This window comes from Camelina sativa, chromosome 18 (assembly GCF_000633955.1).
Source record: "Camelina sativa cultivar DH55 chromosome 18, Cs, whole genome shotgun sequence".
Classification (NCBI taxonomy): Eukaryota; Viridiplantae; Streptophyta; class Magnoliopsida; order Brassicales; family Brassicaceae; genus Camelina; species Camelina sativa.
The window spans coordinates 4,489,283-4,514,861 of record NC_025702.1 but is presented as its reverse complement, the minus strand read 5'-3'; the positions used below and the strand labels follow the sequence as shown (position 1 = coordinate 4,514,861).

Sequence of the window (25,579 nt, the reverse complement as noted above, 5' to 3'; positions counted from 1 at the left end):
AGGGGAGANAGTGTTTCCTAGGACTATTTTTAAGGTTCTTATGCATCAGAAGAAGATATAGACAACTGAGTCTGAAGTGTTTGTCAAACTTGTAGCATATTGGAAAGATGCTCGCACTGGTAAGGCCTATGCTACTAAGTTCCCTGAGTGTCCTAGTTTTTATGTTCCACCATTATCATCTGCACCACCTCCTGCTGCAAATCCTGGTCAGAATTATCTTAATGTTGAGCTTGGAAGCATTCATATGCCATTGATCGATCAGAATGATCCTGAGGTTGTTTATGGAGCTCTAATTGATACAGCTCGAGTACTACAAACTCTATCCGGAGTGGTACATCGATTGACCCAGAATCATCCAATGTCAAAGATGCTCTGATTGGCTTTTAACCTGTATACTCTTCAAGCAGGGGGAGAAGAATCAGTTTATGGGGGAGTATGTCTCAGTTTGCGGGGGAGCATCAAGATAGTTTGTTCTTCAGTTTGTTTTAAATGTTGAACTTCTTTTGTTTTTAGACCTTGGTTTTTGGGATGTTTCAGTTTCGTGTTAAACTTTGAATGCTTGTCAATCAGACTTTCTGATAAGTTTATGAAGTTTAGTATTGCTGCAAATTATAGATCATGGATGCTTGAAGGAGCATAAGGTTAAAAAAGGGGAGACTGAAGATGCATCTATTGACATAGATGATGTACTAAAACAAAAGTAGTACAGGATGTGGATCAGCAGGGTCAAGTTAAAGAAGAAGGAAATCTATTTAGTGTTCAAGAGAAAACTCGAGAAGCGACAAGAAAGATTTAGAAGACTAAGGACTTTCTTAACATAAAGATAAAATGAAGTTTTATGAGAATTGTTAATTACCTAAATTGTAAAAAGGAAATTAACAATTCCTAGTTTGATTAGAATTGGGAATTAGCCTATTGTGTGGCTAAGTCCAATTAGTATAAATATGGGAGGCTGAGTCTTGAGAAAGATTAGCATTTCATGAATTGAGAGATCTTAGCCTTTGAATCTTAAACTTCAAGAAAGAATAGTTTGAAGATTCAATCTAGGCTAGAGAGAATAAGATTAGAAAATAGAGCTAAGGAAAAACCTTGTAAAAACTTATTTTCTAATAAAAAGAGAAAGTTGATTTGATCTTCTGTGTTAAAAGCTAAATCATATAGCTCTTGCGTTTTCAAAAATCACCTGTTGCCGTTTAGCACTACCACAAATCAAAGAACATAATTCAAGGATATACCAATAAAAGAAAAAACAGAATCATGCACACGGATATCATCAAACGTGAACGTGAACTTAAATAGACAAACAAGTAGACATGTGCCATGAACTTATACATGGAATCGAATACATGTATGCATAAACATCACTACTCATCATTCCTATAATTCCATCTACGACCATGCATATTTTATTATTATAGGTTATGATATGGTTACACAGTAAATATGTGTTAACCGTCTATAGACATAACGAGTGATTTCTAGAAATCAAGAAAGAAGTTTTAACACAATCTCGAAGAAAATCTCTTTATTACTTTAGGAAAAATAACTCAAAAATTCAAAGTTCTCTCTTCTTTCAAATCTTAATAATAGGAAGTCACAACTTGACAACTCTATATATAAAGATCTCTCAACTCGCCTTTCCTAATTTCTATAGGAAGACGATTTCCTTATTTCTCATAATTTCCTAAACTACTAATCCTAATCTCTTTAGACTTGCTTGTGCGTCAAGCTTATCGCAATATTCTCCTCTTTAAGCTTGAAACACATTTTCACTAAGTCTTGAACTCCCATGAACTCTCTCATCTCTTTTAACCTCATTTTTCCCAATACCTTATTAAGAATATCCGCCTTTTGCTTGATTCCTGGAAAATGCTCAACCTCAACTTCTTCATTCTCCATACATTCTCTGATGAAATGAAAATGTCTTTGAATATGTTTGCTTCTGCCATGGAAAACAGGATTCTTCGTAACAGCTATGGCGGATTTATTATCAATATGAATAACAGATTTCTTGACTTCGACTCCCGCAATCTCACTCAGCAAGTCTCGCGACCAAATAGCTTGTTTAGTTGCTTCGGTTCCAGCCATAAATTCTGCCTCACATGATGATAAAGCCACTACAACCTGTTTTTGTGAGCACCAAGATATAGGACTATCTCCTAAATAGAAAATATGACATGTCGTGCTTCTTCCATCGTCCAGATCAATGCTAAGGCTGCTGTCACTATATCCAACTAGTCTTTGTATTTTCTAGCTTCTTTTAAAGGTTAAGCCAAGAGTTGTTGTTCCTTTAATGTACCTAAAAAATTGTCTCATTGACTCACCATGTGACACCCTGGGACTATGCATATACCTGCTCAAGACACCTACACAATACGACAAATCCGGCCTTGTGTGGATTAAATACGGAAGACAACCGATTTTTTTCCTTAAGTCTGTAGCGTCCATCTCTTTCTCATTCTCTGCTTTCAACAGCGTGAGTCCAAACTCCATTGGTATGTACTCGGGATTGCAATCCACCATTCTTGTTTCTTCCAAGATTTTCTGAGCATATCTCCTTTGACTTAGAACAATTCCATTCTCATGTTGGATTACCTCTATCCCGAGATAGTAAGTTAACTTACCAAGATCACTCATTTCAAATTTAGCAGCCATCTCCTCCTTAAATTTGTAAATGATTTGCTTGTCTCTTCCTGTGACAAATAAATCATCTACATAAACTGAACCAAGGTTTGTTCTTTCTCTGTCTGTCGATAAACAGTCTGCTCCTTCTAAAACTTTTTGAACTGCAGCTCCTCAAGAATCTGGTTTAGTTTGTTGTTCCATGCCCTTGGAGCTTGTCGCAAACCATACAACACTTTATTCAACTTATAAACCTTGCCTTCACACCCTTTCTTCTCAAAACCCTCATGTTGAGTGACATAAACTGTCTCCTTGAGTTCTCCGTGAAGAAACGCTATTTTTACATCTAAATGATGAATTTCCCACCCGTTTGTCGCTGCAATAGTTTATGAGAAGTCTTATAGTTTCGATGCATGCAACAGGAGCAAAAACTTCCTCGAAATCGATTCCATATTGTTGCACATATCCCTTAGAACCAAGTCGGGCTTTATACTTGTTGATGTTGCCATCAGAGTTTCTTTTCAGCTTAAAACCCCATTTGAGTCCAATTGGCTTTATACCAAGAGGTAGGTCGAATAAAACCCAAGTATTCAGCTTTTCGATTGACTTAATCTCTTCGTTGCAAGCATTAAGCCACTTATTTGATCCTCTTGCTTTATTAAAACTTCTTGGTTCATTGTTAAGACACAAAAGAAGTGTTTCTCCTTCTTCTTCGGCAAATAGGACATAGTCTCCAAGATACTTAGGAGTATTACTCTGTCTTTGGCTTCTTCTTAGAACCGGCTGATTGTTCTCCACATCATCAACTTCTTCTCTGTTTTTTGCAGTCTCGTGTTCTGTTATTTTAGGTGTATGACCATTGTTCTTTGTTTCTTCTCTCTCATCTTCATTACCACCATCAGTATTTTCACCAAACTTCGGGTTATCACAAACAACTTCTTGCTCATACACTATACCATGGTTCCCAAACTCACCAAGAATAATATTAAAGCTTCCATCACTGTCTTGCTCTGTAAAGTTTTGTTTCCAATTCCAGCATTTACTCTCATCAAATATCACATCCCGACTTACGATAACTCTTCTTTTCTGTAGCTATTCTATTTAGCAGATATGTGGAGTATCTCACTGCTTCCCCCCAAAGATAATTTGGAACTCTCATGTGCTTTAGGATACTTCTTTTCATCTCCATCATTGTTCTGTTCCTTCGTTCTACAACACCATTCTGCTGTGGTGTATATGGAGCAGTAAGATGTCTCTGGATCCCGACATTCTCACAGTACTCATTAAACTCTTGTGAGAAAAACTCACCACCTCTATCTGTTCTAAAGGTCTTGATTCGAGCCCCTGATTCTTTCTCAACATGATTCTTAAAGGTCTTAAACTTCTCAAATGCTGAGCTCTTTTCTTTCAACAAGGTGATCCACATGTAACGTGAATGATCATCAATGAGAACAAAAATAAAATGATTTCCAGCAGCTGTACTCGGTGTTATAGGTCCACAAAGATCTCCCTGGACCAGTTCTAGAGCTGAAGATTGTAACATCCGCGAACCAGTTTTTAGATTTTTAGAGTGAGTGTCGACCGACACCAGGTGTGTGTCGATCGACACCACTATTTCTGGGTTCGTCGAGTTTGGTTTTAATTCGTAATTTTTTGTTTGGTTGGTTTGGTTTAGTTACCTAAACCTAGTATATAAGAGGGGAAGCAATAAGTTAAGGGTTTTAGAAGGTGTTGTCGTCGCCGTTTGCAGAGGAAAAAGAGAGAAAGGAGAGAACTTGTGGTTTTTGAGATTTTGGCTTGTTTTTGGCGAGATCTGAAGCTGTAGAAGGGAGAGCTGTTGTTGGGAACGAAGGAGAAGCTTCTTAAGGTGTTGGTTCCACCGTTTGTCATTCAAATCTTCCTGTAAAAGAGGTGAGTGCTTGACCATGGCTGATCTAAGCCTGAGATCTCTTTTGTTTGGTTGTTCTTTGTCTATTTGTGGTGTTTTGCTTGTGTGGTTTGGTTGGTTTCATGTTTCCTTAGGTTCCTAAAGCATTTGGGGGAGTTTTGGGATGGATTGGAGATGATTAAGAACGGAGATTTTGACGACCGGCTTCGAGCAAAACGTGTCTGCGGGGTCAGTTTCAATCGACACCAAGTGGATGTCGGTCGACACCATGTTTGGGCCAGTGTCGATCGACACCTATCTGGTGTCGGTCGACACCAACTTGTGTGATTTGTGATTCTTGGTTTGTTGTGTTTTGTTGTTGTTTGTTAAACATTGGAGTCTCAGTTGCTTGTGTGTATAGCCTAGTAGATGGGAGGATGGCCTCACTGAGTATTTATAATAATACTCATGCATGTCAATATGTGTTTGTGGTGCATGTAAAGGCAAAGTGTGATCGTGGAATCAGGGCGATGAGGAGGAGGATGTTCTAGAGGCTTGAATGTTTGTGGTCTAGCTATTGTTAGGTTTCTTGTGTTGAGTTGATAGAACATTGTAGGATGTTGGAACTTGGTTATTGCATTATTGGTTTAATGGAATTGTTTTGTTATCCGCTGTTGTAGATTGTTGCTAGGTTGTTAGTGGGTATGAGACCACTTGTGAATTAATATTATTATATAAAAAAACGGGAACGGTTGTTTCAAAGATACTCTGTATGTGGTGGCTTGTGGAAGCGTCTGTCTTGTATGTTTTCCAAGAAGACATGACCTAAAGATCTCCTTTTCGAACGCTACGTGTGGGAGTCCTTGGACAAGTGATATAAAAAAACCATGATATAAGTGTGCTTTTTGAGTCTTTTGATTTGTTTTTATGTTGTTTTTGATTCTTTATAGGATTAGGTACTCAATTGCACGAATGGAACATAATGGAGTTAAATGGGAAGATTTGGAGCATATTCAAGCATTGAGGATGAGATGTGAAGTTGGGAGACGAGTTCATGAGTATGCATCGACCGATGTAACCTAAGCATCGTTCGATGCAGCAGTCACAATCCAAGGCGGAAGTTTTTCCCACAAGTTTTGGAAGATTTACAAAAATTGCCCAAGTTTTCCTTATTTGCAATTGAGGCCCATTCGTGTAAACAAGTATATATAGGATTTTTAGATTATTGTTTAGACCTACGTTTTATTTTCTGCCACTTTTTGAGAGAGAGAACCCTGAGAGCTTTTTGGGAGAGAGAAATCAAGAACTCAGCCCTGTTGAGAGAAGCTTTCTAAACTCTTTGTTTTTCTCTTTTATATGATATCTATTTTATTCATGATGATTGCTTATTTCAACATGTCTGAGTAGATCTCTTGTTAGGTTCGGGGTTATCATAGGGTTTTTATGATTTACTAGATCTGTTTTTTTATTAGGATTCTTATTCTTCTATGATCTTCATCTTTGGTTGTTATTCATATTAATTCTTGATTGATCACCTAGAATTGATAACCTAGGAAAATAAATTGATATGAGAATATAATTGATTTTCCTGATAAAACCATTGATGAGCAAAATTACTTCTTGCAAAGAGATTTGATTTAGTAATTTTGTGAATAATCTAAACTTGTTTTTAAAGATGATTTTTAACCTTGAATTTTACAAAGAGATTTGGATTTTCGGGTTTTAAATTTAGATAATATTTGCAGTGAGAACTGATTTATTTTACAATTGTGTTTAGAGTTCTAGATCTGATTTTAATTTATTGAATCCTAATTTATTAATTGATTTAATGTTTCATAAATTCCTGAGAATTTTCCTAGACCTATCGTTTTTAATTCCTGAATTTACAACACTTTTTAATTCTGTTTTTGAATTGTTTTTAAATTAATATTTTGATTTAGCATAATTAAAAGATTAATAAGTCTATTGTGTGATCCAGAGTCTTTGTGGATTCGACCCTTAGAGTATTACAACTGCAAGGCTGTTAGTACCATTAGGGTATTACAATTTGAGCATATCAACTAACTCTCTCTGCTTCATAAACTTGATAGTTTCGGAATTTATATGTCCAAAACAAGCATGCAAACGACTAGATTCACTTATAGATGACAGGTTCAAATAAGCATTGTCTTGAAAGTCCATACGAATCTTGTAAAGTCTGTTCTTCAACCTTGGAGCTTTAGCGAGTAATTTTCCTTGAGCATCTCTCATTGTTAGATATCCTCCCCTTAACCTGATGTCACATCCTGCTTCTGTTGCTTGGCCCAAACTGATAATGTTACTTTTAAAATCAGGGATGTAGTAAACATCTGTCATGACTCATAACTCACCATTCATGTCAACAAGCGAGATTGATCCTTTTCCTTTTATATCAACAAGATAGTCGTCTCCAAACCTTACCTTCCCGGTAACAGACTCATCCATCTTTTCAAAGTATCTTCTATCTCATGTCATGTGGTTACTGGCACCATTGTCAAGGTACCATATATTGTCCTCTCCCGTGTTGGTTTCAAACTTACTTGAAATGCATCGTTATTCATTAAGAAAAACAATCTCATGCATCATAAGTTCATCAGCCTCGTGTATTAGCATTATCTAGAACTTGAGCTTCTTGGAGCTTTAGTAAACGGTCAGGACAATCAAAAGCAAAATGACCTTGTTTGTTGCATCTGAAGCAGGTGATGCGAGAAGCGTCTCATGGTCCATTATCGCGTCCTCTCCCTCGTCCTCTATAGAAACGGCCTCCTCGACATCTGTTTCGATAGTTGTTTGTATATTCTTGACTATTTTGGGTCTCCATGTTTGCATACTTTTGTGTCTCCATGTTTGCATACATTAGTTTAGATTGATCCTCTTGTACTTCGCCTGCATCAACGAAGATTTTTTCTTCATATGCTTTAAGCCGCCCTATAATGTCTTCAAAAGTGGTGGTGTTTAGGTCTAACACATGTTTAAAAGAAGCCACTATGTGGATGAACTTCTTGTGAGGAAGGCAGTTAAGAAACTTTTTAACCATCTTGGATTCTTCAATAGCTGCTCCGAGAGAGGCGGATTTTGAAGCTATCTCTGACATCTTTCCTGCGAACTCATCTATTTTCTCTGTATCTTTCATCTTCAGTCGCTTAAAGTCAGCCATAAGTGTTTGTAGGTGTGCTTCTTTCACATGTTCTGCTCCCACATGTCTTGACTTGATGGCATCCCATATCTGTTTAGCCGTATCTAGATCACCAATTTGCATAACAAGGGCCTCAGATATAGACTGAAACAATAGAGCCATAGCCATATTATTTTTGTCTTCGTCGGTTAATTCTGTTTCAGGTTCGATGGCTTCCCAAACCTTGTGAACCTTTAAAGCAATCTTCATCTTTAACGCCCATACCGTGTAGTTTGTTGAATTGAGCATAGGACATTGGATGGTCGTAGATAGGGACAATTGCACCCTCAGACATCGCTCCATAGGATATCGTAACGCTCTGATACCAAATCTAGAAATCAAGAAAGAAGTTTTAACACAATCTCGAAGAAATCTCTTTTCTTACTTTAGGAAAAATAACTCAAAAACCTAAATTTCTCTCTTCTCTCAAATCTCAATAATAAGAAGTCACAACTTGACAACTCTATATATAAGGATCTCTCAACTCACCTTTCCTAATCTCTCTAGTAAGACCAATTCCTTATTTCTCATAACTTTCTAAACTACTAATCCTAATCTTTTTAGACTTGCTTGTGCGTCAAGCTTATCCCAACATTATTTATAACGCACCTGTTCATGAATGATGTCGTTATCATTCTAATAATCGCAAATGACCCAGATTGCATGAATATGTAAACACTCGATCAAACAAATACATTACGGTTGACTATCGGTGAATTAAATAAATCTAGTTTTGCTCTTATACCAAATATAAATTCAGATTTCTATATTTATGAAATCTATATATATCCCAAAGATCATCTAGATTTGATCTAATTCAACCATGAACACTTTATTAGAGAAGAAGAAAACACTAACCTTGATCTATTGCTTGATTATGCTTGATGATGGATCCAAGTCTTCCGTAATTGATTTTCTCTTCCCTTACTCTTTATTGCTTTCACGTGATCTTTGATGAAGAAGATCATTCATCTCTCTTTCTGGTGTGTATTTGGTGTGGTAGTGTTTCTCACATTATGTGAACACAACCGTTGCAGTAATGATTCAACAGCCACACATATATACATGTATATACAGTCACCTTTGAAGAGCTGTCCTGGTTTGTAATAGCACCCCTTCATAATGATAGACATAAATATATTACTCATATAATATAATTAAGAGAAGGGAAAAGAGTTATCAATACACCAAAATTCTAATACATTAATCGAAACCGATTCATCACGGTGTCGTCTTTAATATTAGAATCCACAATGTTAAATATAAACTTGAATTTTATTATTAAACCGAAAGACAAATAGGTCATATAAAATATAAAATATTTTTGCATAAGTAGCTCTACAAAGAATAGACTTGTTAGGTGAATTTTAAAGAAGTAAAATTTTCATGTAGAAAAGTTGAGAAAGCAATAAGTATAAGGGTGAAAAATACGGCAAACCAAAGAACATGTATTGAACCCAAGTTACAGAGTCATTCATGCACGCTCCAAGTCGAGATGATGGACGAGCTGAGATTTGAGTTTTGATTTTATACCGTAAAAAACTACATAAAAATACAAACTCGATATTATTTTTACTCGATATTATTTTTATACTATTGAAACATTGTGTTTTTATTTTCCGTATGGTTTATGAGTGACATTACTTTTTGGCACGTCGTCGATATACTCAAAGGGTTATATTGTAGGTGACTTTTGAGGTTGTAATACTGACCTACATTTTTGTAGAGTCATATGGTGTAGTTGCAAATTTTATATTTTGGATGGTTTTGTTCTGGAAAAAAGATAGTCAGCTACACAAACTATATCAGAATACATGACCACACATGTCAATTTTGGAAATGTATATTCAACTATACAAAGTATATGTATTACGTGATCACATATATCAACTATATGATATCATGTGCTCAACATCACAACCATCTTATTTCGGTACACTATTCATCAGAATGCGGTGTTGACCAGTATTGACCGGCGTTGACCGATGTTGACCAATAAAAATATGCATTTTTTTTTTGTTTTTAGTATTACAAACCAAAATAAAAAAAATTAATTGAATTATTTAAGAATCATTTATGGTGTTTTATAATTAAAAATATATATGGATCCAAAATAAAGATATATTATATATATATTCCATTCATTTAGTCTTATAAGAGTTCCTTTTTTTCAATTTCAAAACTTAAGTAAAATTGAAATAAAAATCATTCATAAGATATGAAAATTTAAATTCAAACCAGATAATCTTGTTGTAATAAATCAAATAAGAAAACGAATTATTTTAACATTATTAATTTAAAACATCAACTTCTTACTTAAATTATCTAAATAGAAAATTAATATTATTTAATATTCTCAACCACAAAAAATATTTCTACAACAAAAATACTTAGAACCAAACCCAATAGATATCAAAATCATTAGAACTATTGAAATTTTTTATAATTAAATTTTATTAAGAATTATTATAATATCTGAAAAAATATTAAGGCTTTTTCATTTCACTTTTATTAAGTTTTGCAATAGAAAATATAGTGTATATATGTTAATTCATCCAGTCTTATAATAGTTAATTTTTTCTATTGCAATTAAAAACATCAACTTATTATTTGATTTATTTAAATACATTTTTCATTTAATAAAGAAATATATTTGATTGTAAACAACAAAAACACACAATATTTATTTTTAATATATAGAAGATAGAAGATCCAAAAAATTGATTTTGCAAAACAATATATTTGACTGTAAAAAAGTTGACTATTTGTTTAGCTTCAAAATAAAAATTACTAATTATAAGAATGTATACATTAAAAATGTAAACAAAATATTTAGTTATATAATATAGAATATGTCTTAATTTAAAAAAAAAACTATAACTATTTCATATAGCAATTTATTTTTTTTGGTTTTTAATAGTATACATAAAAAAAAAATTGGAATATTTTTTTGGTCAATTTTGGTCAACGCCGGATCAGTCAACTGGTGTATCGGAATTGTATGTTTATGGTGTTAACCACATGACGTCATATAGTTTATGCATGTAGTCTTGCAATACATCTATATTGTGTAGTTGAGAGTGCAATATTATACTTGGCATGTGTGACTATGCATTCTCGCATACTTCATATAGCTAACTGATGACACGAGGATTTTCAATCCTCTGCTCTACCAACTGAGCTATCCCGGCGAAGGATCATCCTCGTTTTACGAATGGTGACGCAAGGATTTAAAGTCCCCCGCAATTATCATCTCCATAGACCAAGAACTACGAGATCACCCCTTTCATAATGATTTGGTCAATCATGAATAATTGAGTTCTGAGATCCCATAAATAAAATTGAAATTTATCATAATTTATGCAGAGATAACAAAAAAAAATCTTTTTTTTATTAAAAGTTATTTTTTATTATTAAATGTTCCAAGAGTAAGACTATGATTAAATTTACTGAATATTGAATTTGGGCTCCTATTTATAAGGAACTAAAGAAATTGAGTTTTCTATGTATACATAGTGTATTGAATCCGCCGGGACTGATGGGGCTTGAACCCACAGCTTCCGCCTTGACAGGACGGTGCTCTGACCAATTGAACTACAATCTCACTTTTACACATTTGTATGAAGAAAAAGATTTGTCCAAATCTGCGGTAGAGTTTGTAAGACCACGATTGATCCTGAAAGGAATGAATGGAAAAAATAGCATTATTTTCTGGACAAAACAAATAAAATATCCCGACATAGTGGCATCTTGATACAGCCAGGAAGAGGAAAGAAAAACTCGAAAGAATCCAAAAATTTTAAAAATTGGATTTATGTCCAACTGATCACACCAACCAAGAAAAAGTTTTTTGTTTTGGTGCGGCCCGTAGCCACCTATGAGATGCTCACGATTTGGATAGTCATAGCAGTGATTTGAATCTTTTTTTTTCACAAAAACCTTTAATTTATTATGTTTTAGGATTGACCACTTACTTTAATGGGCTGGGCCTTAAAGAAAAAAGGCCAACATAAAAGGTTACAACTTAGAAAACTCTTCAAAGGTGCATTTTCGTTATTAAGACGTGAAATTCAAAAACCGGGAAGGCAAGGCACGGCGGGAGCTCCGGGACCTTGTCAGCGATGACGGTGGCTCATTCACACCGGTTCTCGACGGCGAGTAACCCCTTTAACATAAGCTTGCTTTCAAAACAACTACTTCAGCTAGGAAGAACCAACAACAATTCCGTAACATTTCCAGAGATCAGCCATCAAAGAGAGTTTCTAGTGTCTTCACTCATCTCGAACCTCGATGATTGCATCAATCTCAATCAAATCAAGCAAATCCACGGTCATGTTATCCGTAAAGGTCTCGATCAAAGCTGTTACATTCTCACCAAGCTAATTCGCACGTTAACAAAGCTCGGTGTTCCCATGGATCCGTATCCTCGCCGCGTAATCGAGCCTGTGCAGTTCCGGAACCCGTTTCTATGGACAGCAGTGATTCGTGGGTATGCGATTGAAGGTAAAATTGATGAAGCTGTTTCAATGTACGGATGTATGAGGAAAGAAGAGATCACGCCTGTTTCTTTCACTTTCTCTGCTCTTTTGAAAGCTTGTGGATCAATTGGAGATTTGGAATTGGGTCGTCAGTTTCACTCACAGACGTTTCGTCTTAGGGGGTTTTGTTTTGTTTACGTTGGGAATACGATGATTGATATGTATGTGAAGTGTGGCTCTCTTGATTGTGCGCGTAAGGTGTTTGATGAAATGCCTGAACGAGATGTGATATCGTGGACAGAGCTTATAGCTGCGTATACGAGAGTTGGGAATATGGAATCTGCTGTGGAATTGTTTGAAAGTTTGCCTACGAAGGATATGGTGGCTTGGACTGCTATGGTTACGGGATTTGCTCAGAATGCTAAGCCTCAAGAAGCTTTAGAGTACTTTGATAGAATGGAGAAATCAGGAGTTCGAGCTGATGAAGTTACTGTCGCTGGATTTATATCGGCTTGTGCACAGTTGGGAGCAAGTAAGTACGCTGACAGGGCTGTTCAAATCGCTCAGAAATCTGGTTATTCTCCTAGCGACCACGTTGTTATTGGGTCTGCGTTGATCGATATGTACTCAAAATGCGGAAATGTAGAAGAGGCGGTAAATGTGTTTGTGTCGATGAACAACAAAAACGTTTTCTCTTATAGTTCGATGATCCTTGGTCTAGCTATGCACGGGCGGGCTCAAGAGGCTTTAGATCTGTTTCATTATATGGTAACGCAGACCGCGATTAAACCAAACACGGTTACATTTGTTGGTGCGCTTACGGCTTGCAGCCACTCGGGACTCGTTCACCAAGGACGTCAAGTGTTTGCTTCTATGTATCAAACATTCGGTGTTGAACCTACGCAGGATCACTATACTTGTATGGTCGATCTTCTTGGCCGTGCAGGGCGGTTACAAGAAGCCCTTGAGCTGATTAAAAGTATGTCTGTTGAGCCACACGGAGGTGTATGGGGTGCATTGCTCGGTGCCTGCAGGATTCACAACGATCCAGACATAGCAGAGATTGCTGCAGAACATTTGTTTGAATTGGAACCGGACATTATCGGAAACTATATATTGCTCTCTAACGTCTATGCGTCAGCTGGAGACTGGGGCGGAGTTTTGAGAGTGCGGAAACTGATTAAAGAAAAGGGTTTGAAGAAGACACCCGCGGTTAGTTGGGTTGTAGATAAGAATGGTCAGATGCATAAGTTTTTCCCGGGAAACCTGAACCATCCGATGTCAAATAAGATTCAAGAAAAGTTAGAAGAGCTAGTAGAAAGATTAACGGTATTAGGGTATCAACCGGATTTAAGCTCTGTGCCCTACGACGTGAGTGACAATGCGAAGAGGTTGATACTGATACAGCACACCGAGAAGCTGGCTTTAGCATTCTGTTTACTCACTACAAGCAGAGATTCTACAATAAAGGTAATGAAGAATTTGAGGATGTGCCAAGATTGTCACACATTTATGCGTTTGGCGTCAGAGGTTACAGGGCGGGTGATTATTATGAGGGACAACATGAGGTTCCACCATTTTAGGAGTGGAGCTTGTTCTTGTGGTGATTTTTGGTGAGAATCAAGGTTGTACACAGACCGAGTTAAATCTTCGAGGAGATTTTTTCTTGAGAATCGACTTGGGAAAATTGGAGAACTGGATATAGTTTTGCTAGACAGTCAAAAGATTCGTCGAAGAATTTTGAACAACATCTCCTGAAGACGTTGAGAGTCTTAACAGAAACGCCATGGATCTGAACCTGATCATAGTTATACAACGTATTGTTATGTGAAATTTGATTTTATTTGGTTCTTAATACTCATCTTTTATTTGAGATACATTTTTAGCTTGTAGAATGTAAAAAGTAAAATTATTGTCTGAAGTCTCAAGTCTGAAAACGTCTTCGTTGTAACTCATTTTTCACGTGGACAACTTTGATCAATAATACAAACGTGTTTCTATCATCGCTATCATAACAACTGTAAAAGTTTGGTAATATAAATGAAGATTTTTTTTGGAACGATGGTCCACACTCCACACAAAGATGGTATATTCGGGGACGGCGAGAGCATCGAAACTTCGTCGTAGAGTGTGCACCACCGTTTTGTTTTGTCTTTTACTCGCCCAGAGATAAATGCGTGCCGTTTTCTGAAACAGCAAACAACGGAACGTGTCATCTGAATCAATCTAAACTGCATCACGAGGAGCCGATTTCTACGGAAGTCAACAAAACGCACCGTCGCTGCAGATCACTACCTCCTTTTCCTCCTTAACGAAAACATTGAACAGAGCTGAGAACAAAAAAGTCACGAAAAAAGCAAAAGAATTCTCAAAACTCCTAAGAGAAAAGGAAAAAAAAAAAAAAAAAAATCGAGCTCCTGGGTGATCGATAAGGTAACGTTTCGTTCAATCTTATATATAAGAATTTGGAAGGTTTGCGTTTGAATTTTTTTTTGCTTCTTCAAGCTTGTTTGCTTAGCGAGATGGAATAAAACAATTGAGGTTTCTCCTGATCTCGATGTGTTGAATTGAATCAGATTTGAGTTGAGATCTTGAGAGATTTGTGGTGTTTGAAATTTTGATTCGATCTTCCTTCCTAATTGGGGGAAACTGTTATTGTTTTCCTCTATGTGGGTTTTGGCTTCTTCAACAATGGGGTTTATTGTTTGCCCACCCGACCCGAGTTCACTTATATTGTAGAATGATAGTAATTTGGAATTAGGAAGTGGTTTTGTTGTTACTACGTTTATGTTCAATGTGCTTTTGATTTAGATTTACAAATGTCATCCCTTAATGTGAAGTATTGCTTAACCATTCATATTTGGCAGTTGATTGGTGGTAAACTTCAATCATCGTTTTCTGAGGTTAAGGATGGAATGAATATTAGAAGAGTTTTTCTTTAACAATGAAGCGTTTTGTTTACATTAACGATGATGAAGCTTCGAAGGAGCTTTGTTGTGATAACCGCATATCTAACAGAAAGTATACCTTGTGGAATTTTCTTCCCAAGAACTTGTGGGAGCAATTCAGGTATTGGTTCTCATGTTCTATAACACTATCATCATTTTTATTAAGTTTCGACTTCTCTGATCAAGGTATGTTCTATCTTCTTCTTTTTCAGCCGGTTCATGAACCAGTATTTTCTGTTGATTGCGTGCCTTCAGCTATGGTCGCTTATCACCCCTGTAAATCCTGCTAGTACCTGGGGTCCTTTAATATTCATATTTGCTGTCTCTGCTTCCAAAGAAGCTTGGGATGATTATCACAGGTTTCTATCAGATAAGAAAGCAAATGAGAAAGAAGTTTGGATCGTGAAACAGGGGATCAAGAAGCATGTATGAATCACTTCTGCGAGAATTTTTCCTTTGCGATTGATTTTTTTAGGTGATATTTTGGGTTAACTGTACTAGTATATTGCTTGTAGATTCAAGCGCAGGACATTCAGGTTGGCAATATTGTCTGGTTGCGTGAGAATGATGAAGTTCCTTGTGATCTTGTTTTGCTCGGTACCTCTGATCCACAAGGTGTTTGCTATGTAGAGGTAGACTTCTTGTTCATGCACCTATATGATTTATGCTACAATTTAGTTTCAAGGTTGATGCTGGTAGCTTTTCTTGAGTACTTCCAAATGTGCTAAAAAGTTAATTAATACATGCAGACTTCTGCTTTAGATGGTGAGACTGATCTCAAAACAAGAGTTATACCCTCAGCATGTGTGGGAATTGATTTAGAATTGTTACACAAGATGAAAGTAAGTAAGACTTCTTAAATAATCAGGTCGTTCCTGGCTGTCCATGTTGTTTCCTATAAACGAATTTTATATTAAGCTGTCTATGTTTTCAGGGTGTGATTGAATGTCCTATTCCAGATAAGGATATTCGAAGATTTGACGCAAACATGCGCTTATTTCCACCATTTCTTGACAATGACGTCTGTTCTTTAACCATAAAAAACACTCTTCTTCAGTCCTGTTACTTGAGAAATACAGAGTGGGCTTGTGGAGTATCTGTTTATACAGGTAACGTTTTCTTATAAAATCGTTTTTTTCTTGTGGACCATGCATTCTCAATATCTCTGGTCAGTTGTATGATTGTAGTTGATCTTGACAAAGGGGGTTCAATGATTTTTCATACTTCTATAGGCAACCAAACTAAGCTTGGTATGAGTAGGGGTATAGCTGAGCCGAAGCTTACTGCTATGGATGCAATGATTGATAAACTGACAGGAGCGATATTCGTTTTCCAAATTGTTGTTGTTATGGTCCTGGGTGTAGCTGGAAATGTTTGGAAAGATACAGAAGCAAGGAAGGTTTGATTCCTACCTAATCCTCATATAATGTCATGTCGATAATAAATCTTTTACCCTTGATTTTGTATGCTTGGGGCAGTTCTGAGCTATACGAACTTGGTTTTTTTTTTTTCAGCAATGGTATGTGCAGTATCCAGAGGAAGCCCCGTGGTATGAGCTTCTTGTAATCCCTTTGCGGTTTGAGCTCCTATGTTCCATCATGATACCCATCTCCATTAAGGTAGTTTAGACTTCCTTGCTATACTATGTGGAACTTCTGGTAGCTCCCTTGCTAGCTCTAGACTGACATAAAGAATGCATAAATCAGCTTCTTGGCATGTGAAATAGATATTGGATCGAAAATCAGGGCTGATCATATTTTATGGAACAACATCTTGATTCTTGAAGATAACGAAATTATGATAAATTAGCATGCCTGTTTCTGCTAAGCATGCTAAGCATCTTATCGATGTAATGTGGCAGGTGTCTCTAGATTTGGTTAAGGGTCTTTATGCAAAATTTATAGAATGGGATGTGGAGATGATAGATCAAGAGACTGGTACAGCATCTTATGCAGCAAAGTAAGTTTAGGATAGAGTCATACTACCTAAGACTCACCTGCATTGAACACGTTAGTTTCATAATCTTCTGTTGCATTATGTGGCTTTTTGTGCATGACAGCACAGCAATAAGCGAGGACCTTGGGCAAGTAGAGTACATTTTGACTGACAAAACTGGGACCCTGACTGACAACAAGATGATATTTAGAAGATGCTGTATTGGTGGCATATTTTATGGGAATGAGAATGGAGATGCTTTAAAAGGTTTCAGACTTTGTTTTCTAGTGTATTATGTTCTCACTTTTATGCTTCCCCAAATTTGTGTCGATCATACTAATTTATACATTATTTGAAACATGTGCATCAGCGAGTATGCATCAAAGGAGTATTCTTTCTTACTTATTTTTGATTTATCTTTCTGATCAGATGCACAACTTCTTAATGCCATCAACAGTGGCTCTACAGATGTTATCCGATTTCTTACAGTTATGGCCATCTGCAACACAGTTATACCTGTGCAGGGGTAAATTTTAACTTCTTGAAATCTTCACAATATCTGTTTTTGGAAAAAAGGGAACTTCATAGATCGTTTCAAGCTCTGCAAATATATTCCATTTGTCTAGAACTTTCATTTAGTTATGATTTTTTGGGTTTCTATCTGACAGCAAAGCTGGAGATGTTGTTTACAAGGCCCAATCACAGGATGAGGACGCTCTTGTAGTTGCTGCTGCAAAGTTGCATATGGTCTTTGTCGGCAAAAATGCCAATCTTCTAGGTAATAGTCATCTGATTTCAGTGTTGCTCTCCATGGAATATCCGAATATGTACCTAAAAAGTAGTTATCATTTGTCTTTCCTCCTCTATATTAAACGCAGAAATCAGATTTAATGGTTCGATAATTCGCTATGAGGTACTGGAGATTCTTGAATTCACTTCAGATCGAAAAAGAATGTCAGTGGTAGTGAAAGATTGTCAGAATGGGAAAATTATACTTCTGTCAAAAGGTGCAGATGAAGCAATCCTTCCCTATGCATGTGCTGGTAAGTTGACGTATCTCTTATCAATATGTGACGAGTACATAGTATTCAATTGAATGTGCTCAGAGCTGATGGCCGTTTATTCTCCTCTATGCTTTTAGGTCAACAAACCCGAACTATTGGTGACGCCGTAGAGCACTATTCCCAGCTGGGGCTTCGAACATTGTGTTTAGCTTGGCGTGAACTGGAAGAGGATGAGTATCTAGAGTGGTCAGTGAAGTTTAAAGAGGCTAGTAGTCTTCTGGTTGATAGGGAGGTAATTGAAACAATTCTCTTTCTGTTGATATTTTGACCTACAACTTAACTGGCTAAGTTGATGCACTTGATTGCCTCAAAATGATATGTTTCTCATGTCACAGTGGAGAATTGCTGAGGTCTGTCAAAGGTTAGAACATGATCTTTATATTCTAGGGGTCACTGCAATAGAAGACCGCTTGCAGGTAAAAGTTTAAATGTCCAGGACATAGTGAGGTTCACAGTGTAATATTATGTAGCATCCTAAATAGGAGAGGACTGTCTTATATATATTTTTGCCTTATTTACTTAGGATGGTGTACCAGAGACAATCGAGACACTTAGAAAAGCGGGCATAAACTTTTGGATGCTGACCGGAGATAAGCAGAATACAGCTATACAGATTGCTCTTTCATGTAATTTTATCTCCCCAGGTAAGTTGGGATCATTTCCTCTTTTTTTGCTATTTGTGTTAGAAAGATTTGCCTATTGCTACTTATCATGCTTTTCTACCATAATCATGTTTATATCAGAGCCTAAAGGTCAACTTCTGATGATTGATGGAAAAACTGAAGAAGATGTTTCTCGAAGTTTGGAGAGGGTTTTGCTTACAATGCGGGTTACAGCTTCAGAACCCAAGGTAAAATTTTGAACTTTTGCATCCTTGGAACAATTTCCTGTCACCTGTATCAGAGAATAATTATATGGATCGTACAGGACGTGGCATTTGTCATTGATGGCTGGGCTCTAGAAATTGCTTTGAAACACCATCGCAAGGATTTTGTTGAATTAGCTATACTTTCTAGGACAGCCATATGTTGTCGCGTAACGCCTTCACAAAAAGCCCAGGTAACCCACCCAACGTTAGGTGCTATTGTCTCTAATTACATTTATTTAAGTATTCACTATTTTCCAAGTGGCCTTTAAATGCTCATCTTATTTGATGTTTTAGTTTAAATTTTTCTCTCGACTTTGCAGTTAGTTGAAATCTTAAAATCCTGCGATTATCGAACCCTTGCAATTGGTGACGGTGGGAATGATGTAAGAATGATACAGCAAGCTGATATTGGGGTCGGCATCAGCGGAAGAGAAGGGCTGCAGGCAGCAAGAGCTGCAGATTACAGTATTGGAAGTAAGAGCATTAGCAAGATACAATTTTTCCTTAATATTAGCTTGAAGATATGTATCATGTACATATTTTCCATATACCTTTATATCCATGCTTCTCGATTGTTTTGCATGGATTCATTGTTTTAGCCAGTTAAAACAGTTTCTGATTGGTTTTTGATGGATTCTTTAATCGCAGGATTCAGGTTTCTCAAAAGACTGATTCTTGTTCATGGGAGGTATTCATATAACCGGACAGCATTTTTGTCCCAGTATTCCTTCTACAAATCATTGCTAATATGCTTCATCCAGATTTTGTAAGTTTATTATCTCAGATGTGTTGTCAGTAAATACATTCCAGGTTGTTCCTAAAATACTGACAACAGAATCTACGTAGCTTCTCGTTTATTTCAGGCGTTTCGGGAACCAGTCTTTTTAATTCAGTGAGCTTGATGGCTTATAACGTTTTCTACACCAGTGTTCCTGTTCTTGTTAGCGTAATTGATAAAGATCTTAGTGAAGCATCAGTGATGCAACACCCTCAAATTTTGTTCTACTGCCAAGCTGGAAGGTATGCTTGATCAATCGTGTCTAAATCTTGTTTTACTATTTCTGAAGGTAACTGTTCGTACGTTCATGCATATTTGTTAACTTCATCTTATTTTTGAACTACTCAGGCTTCTAAACCCAAGCACATTTGCGGGGTGGTTTGGCCGATCCCTTTTTCACGTGAGTATTGTCATCACAAATCTACTTAATTGAGTTTATTTTCTTCACTACTTCAAAACTCTACATCACTAATTAATACAGTATAGTACAAATTATGCAAGCTCCACATACCTAGTTGAAATGCTTATAGTACCTGTTTTTTCTTCTTCCTCCTTTTTGTTCATCTTCCCTTGTATAAATATGAATTCTGAAATTTATCTGCAGGCAATTGTTGTGTTTGTAATAACCATACACGCATATGCGTATGAAAAAAGTGAAATGGAGGAGATTGGAATGGTAGCTCTCTCTGGATGTATATGGCTTCAAGCTTTTGTTGTGGCTCAAGAAACCAAGTACAGCTCCCTTTTCCTTGTGGCTACTCACATATAGACGCATACATCACATTTAAATGTGCATGTTCGCAATACAAACACCCATGCTCAGTGCTTATTCTCTCTCTTTCTTTTTGTTCGTTGCAGTTCCTTTACGGTGTTGCAACACCTTTCCATTTGGGGAAATCTGGTTGGTTTCTATGTCATAAACTTTCTCTTCAGCGCCATACCATCGTCGGGAATGTACACAATCATGTTCCGCCTCTGTTCTCAACCTTCTTACTGGATAACGATGTTTGTGAGTATCAATCATAGTCATCTCCTAGCACCTGTGTATAAGTCTTCTTTACAAAACACCAAAGAAGAATAAAACTTCGTCTCTTTTTCTTGTGCAGCTAATTGTTGGAGCAGGCATGGGTCCAATTTTCGCATTGAAGTACTTCCGCTATACATACAGACCAAGCAAGATCAATATACTCCAGCAAGCTGAACGAACAGGCGGTCCAATACTGACTCTAGGAAACATTGAAACGCAACCAAGGACCATCGAGAAGGACGTATCTCCACTATCCATCATTCAGCCCAAGAGCAGAAGCCCGGTCTATGAGCCTCTGTTGTCAGATTCTCCAAACGCAACACGGCGCTCATTTGGCCCTGGAACTCCGTTCGAGTTTTTCCAGTCACAATCAAGACTATCATCATCCTCTGGTTATAGCAGAAACTGCAAAGACAACTAAAAAATCACTGAATTTGTTTTCCTTCAATTTTTACTGTTCCGTGACCTTTGTGACTCTTCTGATCTCAATGGTAAACGCAGTCCAAGTCGCGGGCATTAACCAGAATTGGTAAAGCACAAAAAGAAAGAAACAGTTGTATATAAGAAGACTACTTTACTGAAAAAAAAAAAAAAAAGACTACTTTACTGGGTCTGGCAGATATTGACTAAGTCTTTGATTTAAACAGCCAAGAAAACACTTTGTCTTGTCTGCAAAATAGATCTTACTTTATTGATTTATTAGAATTATGCGAGGGAAAACCAAATGGGATTCCTCTGCCATAGTTTCTGAAGAGAACAAATGAATACTTATTATATATATGTATAATAAACTCAAGTATTACAATCTCGATCTACGTATAAACCTCGTCCCCGGTTTCCGCCTAGACCGCCTGGTTTCCAACAACTTTACATCCCAATCCTCGACATTCTTCGGAATGTAAACATCAAATAAGATTTGGCCAAGAACACCATTGGGTTTAACTGTGTCATCATCAGTTTGAGTACTGGACAAACAAATCATATCTTGTTTGTGTACATCTTGCACAGACCCTCCGTTGCCCACGTAGTAACCTACAGTGCTAGGCACGAAGAAATGATCGGTTGTGACAAGTGGAGTTCCGTTGAAGCTTCGGTTAAGACCAGAGGTTGATTGCCCCAAGCTTTGAATTGGCTCTGTTATCTCATCATCACATTTAGTTTCTTTCATAGCTTCTTCTCTGTCAAGTCTTCTTGCCTCCTAGTTCTTGGAGACGTGTAGCGAAATTGTGTATAGTTTGATAAGGAGCGAGATCATCGTTTTCAGAGCATAGAATGAGATAAGGTACTTTCATATTCTGCAGCAAATGAACGAACATAAAAGAAAGAATGCAAATGAGATGAGAGGTAAAACCAAAATCAAAGTTAAAGAACTCTTTCACCATTTCATAGTATGTTAAAAAAAAAAGGCTCTTACTATAGTAGAGTAAAGAGTCTGCCAGTACTCGGCTCGCTGTGATTCAAACCTGCTGAGGAAAACATAATCGAGACTCGAAGCAAGACCATTCGCTGCCCATACAAACGGTTTAGGTGGATTAGACATTTTGAGGGTAGATGGATGAACCGCTAATCGAGCTCCCAAGTCGCTAGTGAAATCCACAGGACATGAGTCATAGATAAACCCTGAGATGCAGTTTCTAACCAATCTACAATCATCCTGATATGAACCAAAAACCCATTAACCTAAGATTCATCTAGAGATGTAACAAGAATGAAAAAAACAACAATGGCATACCTGATTTAGTCCAGTTTCACATATTCCTTCAAGTATCTGCAAAAAGAAGGATCTTGGTTATGTACTCAACTTCCATTCTCTAAAGACATCAAAATGTTGAGTAAAATGGTGTAAAAAACAAAAACCTTACTTGAAGAACTTTATACATACAAGCATTAGGACCACCTGAGAAAGAAGCAAAAACTAAAGGAACTGGCTTTGCTTTGAGCTCCTACAATAACATCATCAAAACCAAGAACTAAAATAAGCTTCTGATGAGATCAATTAGATCAACCAAAAACAATCAAAGTTTCAACCTTTTTCTACCTTCACAACCTCAGACACAACATTAGAAGCTAAATCCGCAGCTTTTTCTGGAAGAAACCTAATACACGAAATCAAGATTGAATCAAGGATCAATCTCAATTATGAAATTTAATGGAGAAATTGAAAACAGAGAGAGAGAGAGAGAGGTAAAGAGATCGAACATGTTGAGAAATTGAGAATGGCAAACGAGAGAATCGCAAAGAAGAGAAGAGTAGAGATCGACATGGTTCTTGAGATTGCGTTCTTCACTAGACATCCAAGCGAATACCACAACGATCGCTTCGCTTTCTCCTCCTTCTCCGTTGTTGTTGTTGTTCCTCTTTCGCCAGTAGTAGTTTCCTCCAACTCCCCACATCTTCTCTGTAAACTAATTAGGGTTCTTTTCTTTTTTTTCTTCTGGAGGAGAAGAAGATGATGTTTCAACTGAGGTTTGACATAAGAAATGGAAGGCACAAGCCTCGAGCACAGAGACGTAGAGGAGGAACAAGATAGACCAGATCACTATCGTTATGTTTTGCCTTAATTATTATTATTATTATTATTAAGAAATCTTTACTTTTAACAAGTTTAACCAATCAGAAACAATATTGCATGATATAAAATATTAAACTAATCTAAAAGTTGCATACAAACTTAAAATCATCTTATATTATGAAACAAAAAACTTCTCTAAAACATCTTATATTTTGAAACGGAGGGAGTATAATTAATTCAGAATTTTATTTTAGCTTATAATATATTATTTACATTAGAACGTTTGTGGTTTAAAAGTATTAAATAATAGAAAAACTAATTTTTTGGTAAAAAATAATAGGAAAACTCTAATACCTAAATAAATTATATTAGAGGTTTTTTTCCAGATAAATTCAAAATCAAATTACAAAGTTATTATAAGCGTGGAAAAAAAACACAATTTAGTTTAATATTTTTAACAATTTCTTAATGCCATATTATATAATTAAATCCATATAGTACTAAGGTTTTTCTTAATTTTTTCAATCATTTTCTTATATTATAAATATATAAAAATTATTCAAAACAATTACATTCTTTCAAAATAAACAAAAAGAATAAATCACCATAGAAGAAACTACAACTTATTTGCTATTTCCAAGAAAACTTCAAGAAACAACTATGCATTAAAATGAGCACAATGAAAGACTTAATTTATGAATTTAGAATTAGATTAGGAGGTGTATTCAATCTAATATTCCATCTGATTTGATTTTTCATGAGATTTTAAATAATTTTGATGATTTTAGGGAACTTGATATGATTTATTGTAAAAAAATTTCAAATCCCACCTAAGACCATGAAATTTGGATTTATGTATTTTTAACTCAAGAAATCCTCTCAAATACTCCAAAATCCCTAAATATCATTAAAATTCAAATCCACTAACTGTTTGAATAATAATAGATTTTAAAGTAAATTTTTAAATCATCAGTTCAATAACAGTAGATTTTAAAGTAGATTTTTAAATCATCTATATTAACATTTTTGGAGTACATTTTGGTTTATGCCCTTTAAGTTTTAATTATTTATTTTTTTTACAACATTAACCCCTAAAACAATTCCATAAATAACATTGCTGAGAAACTCAAATACTAAACTTTACCAACATTTGTTACATTTATCGCCATAAAATCTTAACAAGATATATACATTCCGATTTTTCCAAAAACAACTCTACCCATTAAAGTTTTAACCCATTAAATCTCCAAAACTATTTTTATGGATGCTAAAATCTCTCAAATTTAAATGATATACAACAGATTTTCCATAACAAAAGTTTACAATATCCATAATTATATTAACATTAATAAATTTCCTAAACCGAAAATCCAATTATAAAATGTCACATTAAATATGTTGAAGACCCCCATATAATTTGGTTTATTTTTAATTTTTTGAGAAATTACCAAAAAACTTGAAATTCTATTAATTATTATAAACTATATATTGACATGGAAAAATTATAAACTGTATAAATATGCTAATTTGATAAAACAATTAACATAATTAAACTTGATAAAAAAACTTATATTGATTTTTTTTTACGCAAAAATTTATTTTGATTTTGGTGAGACGGGTTGGCATTAATCTTATATAGGGAGTTAAGTGAAATTGTTTTTTTTAAACACTTTTAGATGTGTACAAGGGGATAAATGTATTATTAGACTATACATATACCACACGGGTTAAAACCTTGAATACACTACAAAAATCCTATACTTTGAATATCAAGTACCTGTAAAATTTTCTATTTTTTAACTCAATAAAACAATAATAAAATAACAAATAAATACAATATAAATTTTAAATTTTTAAAATTAAAAATATTGTCCCACGGTGTACCGCGGGTTAAATCCTAGTAATTTCAATAATAGTAGATTTTAATAGACTTTTAAAAAATCTATGATTGAATAACTTATAATTTGTAAATTTTACATAAATCACTTAAAATGTTAAGTTGAATACACCTCCTTTTGAACAACATTTAAAGCCAAAATTGTAATTAACTTTGTGATTTTGTGCACCAAAATAACCAAAAATGTGATAAAGTGTAAAGACATCGTATGGTAAGATAAGATACAGTACTTTATTTCCTCAATCTTACTATGACAAACCCCCATAATATATTTTTAGTTAATCTTGTTGATAGTGTACTTACAACCAAACTTTCTATATAAGACGAATATTAAGTATGACCATAAGGATTAACAGTTATATATATATATATATATATATATATATATAT

The 25,579-nt window shown here is 35.6% G+C and overlaps 3 protein-coding genes across 3 annotated transcripts; 2 read left to right on the top strand and 1 right to left on the bottom strand.

Annotated features, from left to right (window-relative positions):
- On the top strand, positions 11,737–14,148 carry LOC104760520 (pentatricopeptide repeat-containing protein At5g44230-like). Its single transcript, XM_010483462.1, has one exon. The coding sequence runs from the start codon at positions 11,804–11,806 to the stop codon at positions 13,775–13,777; it is 1,974 nt and encodes a 657-aa protein (XP_010481764.1). The 5' UTR covers positions 11,737–11,803; the 3' UTR covers positions 13,778–14,148.
- Positions 14,449–21,306, top strand: LOC104760519 (phospholipid-transporting ATPase 2). The gene is made up of 25 exons (XM_010483461.2): positions 14,449–14,593; positions 15,028–15,229; positions 15,321–15,534; positions 15,624–15,740; positions 15,858–15,950; positions 16,043–16,217; positions 16,341–16,507; positions 16,623–16,727; positions 16,970–17,067; positions 17,168–17,310; positions 17,473–17,569; positions 17,712–17,821; positions 17,922–18,086; positions 18,185–18,339; positions 18,443–18,523; positions 18,631–18,751; positions 18,851–18,957; positions 19,035–19,166; positions 19,296–19,449; positions 19,624–19,741; positions 19,822–19,995; positions 20,102–20,153; positions 20,358–20,485; positions 20,612–20,762; positions 20,860–21,306. Exons 2-25 carry the CDS (start codon positions 15,105–15,107, stop codon positions 21,199–21,201), a joined length of 3,324 nt encoding a protein of 1,107 aa, XP_010481763.1. The 5' UTR covers positions 14,449–14,593; positions 15,028–15,104; the 3' UTR covers positions 21,202–21,306.
- LOC104760518 lies at positions 21,462–23,309 on the bottom strand. Its single transcript, XM_010483460.1, has 6 exons — positions 22,980–23,309; positions 22,819–22,876; positions 22,643–22,723; positions 22,513–22,548; positions 22,195–22,434; positions 21,462–22,075 (listed from the first exon to the last, which is right to left on the bottom strand). The coding sequence occupies exons 1-6, from the start codon at positions 23,171–23,173 to the stop codon at positions 21,962–21,964; spliced, it is 723 nt and encodes a 240-aa protein (XP_010481762.1). The 5' UTR covers positions 23,174–23,309; the 3' UTR covers positions 21,462–21,961.